General features: G+C 44.9%; 1 protein-coding gene across 1 annotated transcript; it reads left to right on the top strand.

The window, feature by feature from the left end:
• The first annotated feature begins 397 nt into the window (after positions 1-397).
• On the top strand, positions 398-8,976 carry LOC132207402 (probable G-protein coupled receptor 139). Its single transcript, XM_059642914.1, has 3 exons — positions 398-491; positions 3,420-3,764; positions 8,756-8,976. Exons 1-3 carry the CDS (start codon positions 425-427, stop codon positions 8,974-8,976), a joined length of 633 nt encoding a protein of 210 aa, XP_059498897.1. The 5' UTR covers positions 398-424.
• The last annotated feature ends 255 nt before the right edge of the window (positions 8,977-9,231 follow it).

Genomic DNA, 9,231 nt, shown 5'->3' with positions numbered 1-9,231 from the left:
CTCTACCTTTGCCTGAAGAGTGGTGACCCTCAGGTTAAACCAGCACCAGTTATCTCTCTCTAATGAAAGATCAAGATTATGATAACTTTGCCTTGTCTGAATTGAACTGACTTTAATATAGTTCTTTGTGAATTTTATTTCATTAAATGCTGCACACTTTTGCAACAAAAAAATCACTGACTTACATGAATTATTCAATTTTATTCTTTAACAATTCCTTATCATCATATTCTATAAACAACAGTGTTCTGACACGGGTCGCTGCCAGAATTTCTATAACCAAATGGTTTAAAGGGAAGCTTTGAAAACACTGCAATCCTCATGTCCCTGTGGAGATTTCCAGAGAGTATAGATAACAGGCTTCATTAACTCGCAGTTTAATTCAGTCAGATTGTTCATTGAGGCAGAGTATTGCAGTCAGAAAATGCACGGAATTATTCTCAGTGCCAACAAAATATATTACATGATCCTGGCTGTCATTGGTGTTCCAGGTAAGTGAGATACCACTGAAACTCTAAGCATGCTGCCCTTGGATTTACTGTGGGACTGACACTGCTGATGGATTTTATACAGATATTGGATCACTTTTATCATTTTATTTCTAAAATATGGAATGGTCTGAATGAACTCCGCAGTTTTGATTTACTGCCTCAGATCCAAGTGACGCTCTGATTGTATTGTGCATGATGTGTTTAGTACAATGATGCAGATTCTAGAAGCAGTGATGCTTTGATATAGGCATCGGTGCTTTTAATCACTGCATTGACAGCACAGAAAGCTCTCATTTCCTTCTGAAAAAGAAAAGATATTTTCTGATCAGAAACAGAAATTGCTGGAGAAACTCAGCAGGTTTTGGAAGCCCTTGTGGAGAGAAAGCGGAGTTAATGTTCTGAGCCTGGTGACCCCTCTCCAGAACTGATTCTGTTGGAACAGAACTGGTTTTGTTCTCATTTGCTTCATTGTCCAGATTTATCCGAATCTCCAGTCCACATTTCCCTCTTGTACAGGACACCCAGATCACACAGAGGTTCAGCGGAACTTTGTCCAATTTGCTGATTGTGATAGAGGGTGGTGTTGTCCCTGCTCATGACATGGTTCCTTGCTCTGACAAAAGTTTGGGCTCAGTCTCGACATCTCAGTTTGGACGGTTTTAAACTACCTGCCTCTCTCTCTCTCTCTCTCTCTCTCTCTGAGTCTGGCGTGACTCCCTCACCCAACCCCGACCCCCAGCCTCTCTTTCTTGGTTTCAAATGCTATTAAACTGGACTCGACAACAAAGATCAGCATCGTATTGGGCACGTTGTGCCTCCTGGCAATGACATGGGCTGGAAGATAAAGGGTTTACTGCTGCAGTTGGAAATTACACTTTGATACATGTCTCACAGGCTCCTCCATGACCCTAGGATCTCTGTGGCTTTCCCCGTCAAATTGACAGTGACCTGGAGCATTTGTCTCACCACACACTGTCTTTTCCTGATTAAACCATCCATATCTCCGTTGATCCATCTTCTAGCACTTTTTCCACATTCTCCTTTCAGTAAAATCATTCACAATTCCACAGAACCATGAGCTTCTCCTCTTTAAATATCCCCCCAGGCTCTATCAATGTTTTCAACCCGTTCATTCCTGATGTGAACCACAACCTGACAGCTTCTCTCTCAACAGGTGTGATGTGACTAACTGTGTATTTTCATTTATTTACATGGACATTTTATTCATCACAATCCCTGTTCTGTGACTATTTTCTTGTATTGCCAAAGATTGACAACTGAACTGGAGGTGTCAGAAACAAAAGCGGAATTTGCTGGAAAAGCTCAGCAGGTCTCACAGCCTCTGTGGCGAGAAATCAGAGTTAACATTTCAGGTCCAGTGACCCTTCCTCAGAACTGGTGGTAGCTACGAAAATGTTGGTTTTTATGTAAAAGATAGGGTGAGGGGTGGAGGTAAGGAGTAAACTATAGATGGGGATAAAACCCTAAGAGAGCTGTTGGACAGACAAAACAAGTGGAAAAAGATCTGGCCAGGAGGGTAAATAGCTGTATTTGGAGACTGTTAGTGGCTTATAATGTGTTGGGTGTAATAGCAAACAATCTGATAACAAGGCCTGGTCTGTGGGGATTGGGGTTCGTACATGGAAATGCCTAAGCCTGAATACTGTTGCACACAATATTGGGTCCGGAAGGGTGTAAAGTTCCTAAGTGGAAAATCAGACGCTGTTCCTCCAGCTTGTACTGAGCTTCACTGGAGCACTTCAGCAACCCTGAGACAGAGGTATTGGCCAGTGACCAGGGTGTGTTGAAGTGGCAGGTAACTGGAGGCTCAGGGATGTTTTTGCAGGCAAAATGTCGATCTTCTGCAAAGCAGTCACCCAGTCTGCACTTTGTTTCCCCAATGCACAGGAGACCACATTGTGAGCAGCGAATGCAGTAGACTAGATTACTCGAACCTATGTTTGGACCCTTGGATACTGGGGAGAGAGGAGGTAAATGGCAGATGTCATATCTTCCGTGGCTGTGGGGGATGGCGCTATGGGGCAGTTGCGGGGTGGAGCTAGTGTTGGGAGTAAAGGAGGAGTGGACCAGAGTGTCCCAGAGGGAATGGTCCTGGTGAAAGGCTGACACGGGAAGTGAGGGAGATATACACCTGGTGATGTCCCCTTTTATTCAGAGACAATGTTCACTTGTCCTTGATTCCCCCATCAGGGGAAACATCCTCTCAACACGTATGAATTTTGCTCATAAGCTGATCGCTCCAATTTAGGGGTCAATCTACCTTTCTGGCACCATGTTCCATTCGTATGCTCTTTATCTGCAAGTAGCTAGTAAACACATGTTCCAGGTGTCTGGTGGGAAATGGGGTGGCATGGTGGAATCTGGAATGGAATTCTGGTCCAGGTACTGTCCAAACGTAAGTGTGTCTGACCACTTCATAAGATTAAACCAGAACAGGATCCTATCTTCAAAGTTATGGGACCTTAGCTTTTCATGACTACAAGGTTGAAAAGGTGTGGAAGTAAAAGAAAATCATTCCCATTTGACCAGAATGATAAGAAATCAGCTTACATTTTCATGGGTGCTGGGTTCAGTTCCCTTCAGCTTCCTGCCTTCCCACAACAGGCTGGTAAATGTTACAACAGTTGAGAAAGCGAAGTTACAGATGGAAAACCTCAATCAAACTTGAAAAGAAATAAAACAGCATTCAGAAGGTGAACTGAGACTCATCCCTTCAACTCTTTGTTTGCTAAATCTTGAAGTGGACAAGTCTGAGTTGAACTGAGATCATATTTGTGATGTTTAAACATTTATTGTAATTCAAAGACCATGTCCTTTTGGTACCAGAATGCAAATATAATTGCCGAGACTCGGACAGTCTGTTCGCTTCAAAGTATTTTTGTCTATTTTCTTTTCTCTCCACTATAGTTAATTTACTGGCAATCATGATCCTGTCTCGTGGAAACTGTGGCCTATCTTCATGCACAACTTGCTACCTGGTGGCCATGGCAGCATCAGATCTGATAGTTCTCATCTCTGAGGTCATACTGAGGCAGATCAATGCTTATTATTTCCCATTATCTTTCTTGGATATCACTCCTGTGTGCAGCATCATCTATGTCTCATCAACAGCAGCCACCTCCTGCTCTGTTTGGTTCACAGTCACTTTCAGCTTTGATCGATTTGTCACTATTTGCTGCCAGAAACTGAAAACTAAATATTGCACAAAGAGAAATGCAGTTGTAGTCCTATCAACAACCTGCACTGTAATGTGTTTGATGCATGTTAGACTTTATCTACTTTAGATATCAACCTTATACAATACTTTACAACTTGCCATGGCTCTGTTTTTCAAAGCCAAGCTATTATACTGAACCCATCTGGGTAGGATTTAAATGGTTCATTACAATTTTTCATCCATTGCTGCCATTCATTCTAATTCTGCTGCTCAACGCTCTAACAGTCAGACATATTATAGTGGCCAGTCGAGTCCGTAAGGGACTGAGGGGTCAGAGCAAGGGAAAGAATCGCAGTGATCCAGAGATGGAGAGCAGAAGGATGTCTATAATTTTACTCTTTACCATTTCTGGCAGCTTTATAATTTTGTGGTCGATATATGTGATAAATTTCATTTGCAAGATTATTCCTGGAATTTATCCTTTAAATGAAAATCATTCTTTACATGTGTTTGAACAAGTTGGAGTTATGTTGGTGAATTTAAGTTGCTGTACAAATGCATTTATTTATGGGGTGACACAGTCCAAATTTAGATACCAGATAAAGAAAGCAATAAATTGTTCTTTTACATAAAACAATATCCTCATTCACAAATGGAACAACGGTGTTTGTGTCCCATTTCTGGGAGAAGTGGGCGCGCACAGACACACAACAACATGGACCAACAGCATTGTATCACCTTAAACACAAGAAGAATAGACAGAGAGACAGATCGAGGGCAGTTTAACACCATTTCAATAGATGCAGCCCCCCAAGCAACAGAGGTTTCTAACTGAGATACATCCACGGAGAGACACAGGGACATAGAGATACACACACACAGTCAGTCAGAGGTGGACAGACACACACAGGCAGAGACAGAAACACGGGTGAACACACAGACATCCATCGACAGAGACAAAAACACGTGAATATACACACATTCAGGAATGGAAACGCACACATATACAGACACGCCAACACACATACAGACACACTGACGCACAGACACGTATATATAGATTCTGTGTGCAGTAACTGACACTGCCCTGAGTTTAAGAATCTGAAACACTATCGGTGTCCATCAGCTCATTCCCAGCTTTTACAGATGAGATGTCAATGAGAAATGGAACTGTGGTGAGTAGTCCCTCAGCCTGTTGTCATGGAAGAGTCGACTCTGTTCAAAATCTCATGGCCGTTTATACATTCAACGCTTATATTTGGGCTGACGAGTGGTAAGTGACATTCGTGCCACACAAATGACAGTCTATGGCCATCACCAATAAGAGACAATCTATCTACTGCCCATTGACATTAAATGGTCTTACCATCACTGAATCCCCCACTATCAACAGCCTGGGGGTTACCATTGACCAGAAACTCAACTGGACTCACCGCATTAACAGAGTGACTACAACAGCAGGCCAGAAACTGGGAATACTGCAGCGAGTAACTCACCTCCTGACTCCTCAAAGCATGTCCACCATCTACAAGGCACGGGTCAGGAGTGGGATGGAGTACTCCTCACTTGCCTGGATGATTGCAGTCCCAACGACACTCATGAAGCTTGACACCATCCAAGACAAAGCAGCCTGCTTGATTTGCTCCACATCCACAAGCATTCACTCCCTCCACCACTGATGCTCAGGAGCAGCAGTGTGCACGATCTACAAGATGCACAACAGAAATTCACCAACGATCCTCAGACAGCACCTTCCAAACCCAAAACCACTTCCATCGAGAAGGACACGGGCAGTAGATACATGGGAACACCACCTGCTAAAAGTTCCCCTCCGATCCACTGACCATCCCGACTTGGAAATATATCGTCGTTCCTTCACTGTCGCTGGGTCAACATCCTGGAATTCCCTCCCTAACAGCATTGTGTGTCAACCAACAACAGGAGGACGGCAGCGGTTCAAAAAGGCAGCTCACCACCACCTTCTGAAGGGCAACTGGGGATGGGTAAGAAATGCTGGCCAGCCCGAAATGCCCACATCACACAAAAGAAAAAAAACAACAGATACTTGTAATCTCTAGATGTCTGTCTGTGAAATGGATTGACATTTGACTTCAGAAACTCATTTGAAAAGTAAACTTGCTGACTTTACTGGTTCATTTCAGTCCCAGTCCCACCTTGTGTTGGTCTGTGTGAAAATGCTGCTGTCCCTTGTGGGATAAATGTGTGTTCCTGGCTACAGAAACCTGTGTTCCCGGCTACAGAAACCTGTGTTCCCCTGTTTAAATAAACGTGTGTATTGTAGCTGGTTCGAAGCTGCAGCTTTGTCTCTGTGTGGTTTGTGTGTGTGTGTGTGTATGTGTGTGGGTAAGGGAAGGGAGGGACAGACAATCTGGACTGAACTGTTGAGCTCAGAGATAGTAAGATCTGCCGATGCTGGTGTCAAAGATAACACAGTGTGGAGCTAGAGGAACACAGCAGGCCAGGCAGCATCAGAGGAGCAAGACAGCTGACGTTTCAGGTTGGGCCTGCTGTGTTCCTCTAGCTCCACACTGAAATATTGGAGCTGTTGCTATCTCTCACACCTCCTCTCTCTCTAGCTCTGCCCTTGTAATCTCAAAAAGAAACCAACTAGTTTGCTCCACACTGGGGGAGGGACCTGGAAACTGACTGAATGAGCTAGGATTTGGGAGGGGAGAGGGGTTTGAATGACAGACCTGGGAGTCTGTGTGTGTGTCTTGTAACCCTTTCCCTGAAGCAGCACCAGGCTGATGCAAAACCCAGGAGCAGGGTCTATCCCTCATGGGAGAGAGGGAACGTGAGAAACTATCGAGAGAGAGAGAGAGAGAGAGAGAGAGAGAGAACTGGGACCAACTGTAACTGCGTATCACCACTCCAGATTCTGTGTCTTTCCTGAACTGCTGTTTGTATCTGACTGACTTCTCCCTTTTCAGTCTCTTTGCCTTGTGCTCTGTTTTCCTTTCTTTTTCTCTGTGTCTGTTTCTCCCACAATCTCTGCTCTGTCTCTCTCTTTGGTTCTCTCTCTCTCTCTCTCACTTACTGACAGCCCTCTCCTTTTCTCTCTCACTCCTTTATGCTCTCTCTTCCTCTGGGTATATCTCTGTCTCTCTCTGTCCCCCACCCCTGGCAGCATGTCCTGTTTTTATTTCTCTTAAATTGAACTGAATTAGCTTTATTGTCACTTGTTCTCAAATGAGCCCAGTGAGAAGTTTCTAAGTTGTCACTGGCAGCGCCATCTCAGGTACAATCCTTAGTTACAGAACAGAGAAATGAAGAAGAAAACATGACATCACAGCTACACACAGTATAAGCACAGGTCAGAAAAACAAGAAGCAGACTTCAAGAGACAAACATCAGTCTCTCTCCAAAGTCTCTCTGCAGCAGGAGGGTCTGACCACAGGGTGACTCCCCCGTCCTCTCCACTTTGCATTGGGCCAATACCCCCACCCCAATCTCCCACCCGGTCGCTGGTCACTGGTGTCTGTCCCGACCACACTCCAGAAGCTGGGTTTCGGAGGCTGGTGCCGGTTTTCTGAGGCCAAGAGAAGCCAGAGAACGGAGGAGGGAGGAAAAAGAAGAAATACAATGGGTGCAGTGGATGAGCACTGGCTGGAACATCCTACCACACTGCTATTTTACCTTCTCCATCACTGCCTCCTGCTCTCTCTCTCTCTCACAGTCAGCCTCTCCCTCTGTCTGGTTTCTTCTCTCTCTTTTTGTGTCTGTCCCTTTCTCGACATCTCTCCAGTTCTTTTTCCTTTTTTTCTTTCTCTCTCTCCTGCTCTGATTTCTCTCTCTGTTCCTCTGCTCTCTTTCTCTCCTGCTCCACTGCTCTCTCTTTCACCTCCTAACTCTCTCTTTCTCTTCCTCTCCCACCTCCATACAGCCTTCTCTTTTACTCCGCCCCCACCCCCACCCCCACCCTCTGTATTTGCCCTAGTCTGGAAACACGCTGCTTACCCCACCCCCAAAACTTTGCCGCCCTGTCAAATTTATTACCCTCCAAAGGTTTCAATCTCAATTGTAACAAAATCACTGACATCACAATAATTTCTGTTCCACCTGTCATGTTATAGCCCAGACACAGAGTCTGTTCAGTCCAATGTAACCTCTCTCTCTGACCCTTTCACACCTCATTTTCCAAATGAGCTTTGGGTCTTCAGCAAATTTGGAAATATAGCATTTGGTGTCCATTCAAACAGTCCAATTTATTGAATACATGTAATTGTGCTGGAAAACTGATGACACAGAGCGATGTTATAACGTTTTATCTTATTTTAATCCCCTTGTGATTGCAAACTGAAAACGTCTGTTTGAAGTAAAATTGATCAAAGTCCCTCAGGACTGACACTTTCAAACAACCTCTTGTATGTTGAAATACAAGTGACAAAATCAAACTCTGGGCAATGAAGCACTTTGTAAACGCGCATGTCCTAGTGATTCCAGGAGGTGTGAGAAGCAAAAAGAGGAAAATTTTGAGGATTGTATTTTGCCTAACAGAGTAACTTACATTAAATTTATTTCAATGGTGTCAGCAAAGCCTGAGAGTACTCTGGAATAGAGAGGATTATCTCTCAGGACAATTTCCTTCACATTCCGAATCCCAGTGAGGCTGATGATCTCTCCACAGGTTGTGCTCTCCATTTATCTGTCAACACAGGGAAGGAGAAATAGAGAGGTGGGGAACATGAAGTGGTGTGGAGATGAGTCACAATGTTTTGTCGGGTCCAACTGCTGACATGTCACCAGCTATACTGGTCCAGACCCTCCCCTCAACTGTCACATGGCCCAAGTCAATCTGGAAAACCTTTCTGGAGGGAATGGAACCAGATATAGCGGATGGTGAACATGCCACTGCTCTGCCCAACAAAGAGATCTCCCCTGTCCAAGCTTAAGACTGACCTATTCTACTGACCTGAGAAACTGTTTCTGATTTAGTTGGAGAAGGGTCTACTGCTGAGTAGAGATTGATGGGTGTGACTGAGGAAATTTTGAATGGTCTAATGTAGTGACAGAGAAGTTCTCTTTTATTTGAGTCTGGAAACTGTGAAGTTTTTTTTATCAAAAGCCTTGAATGGGATTGATGGTGATGATGGGGAGACGGGTAGAGTGGGACTTGCCTCAAGAGCTGGTCCTCCCCCTGGTCAGGATGGGCTCAGTCTGGCTGGTCCTCAAGGGAACAGTTTCCCTGGTCTGTCTGTGTGCAGTGTGACTGCCTCCAGCTCTGGGACTCAGTCTCACTCGCCCCTATTGCTGCTCCCACCCATCGTCATGGTGACCGTCTCATGAGCTGTGGCCTCACTGCTCATGTTGAGGGACAGAGGTTACGAGGCTGGGTGGCCCCTATCCCCTCCCTGTGTTGGGTGTTGTTTCCTCAGTCACAGGGAAGCAAGCCTCTTCTCTCCAACAACACAGTCTCACTCTTGGCCGTGCGGCGCTGATGGACTGGTCAGGGCAGGGACAGTCTCAACTCCATCACACTGCCAGTCACAATGGTTACCATGGACAACACTTCGCTGTGTGTGATCCGTGACCTTTGATTGG

This window comes from Stegostoma tigrinum, chromosome 46 (genome assembly GCF_030684315.1).
Source record: "Stegostoma tigrinum isolate sSteTig4 chromosome 46, sSteTig4.hap1, whole genome shotgun sequence".
Lineage (NCBI taxonomy): Eukaryota > Metazoa > Chordata > Chondrichthyes > Orectolobiformes > Stegostomatidae > Stegostoma > Stegostoma tigrinum.
This window is presented reverse-complemented; position numbering and strand designations above follow the sequence as displayed.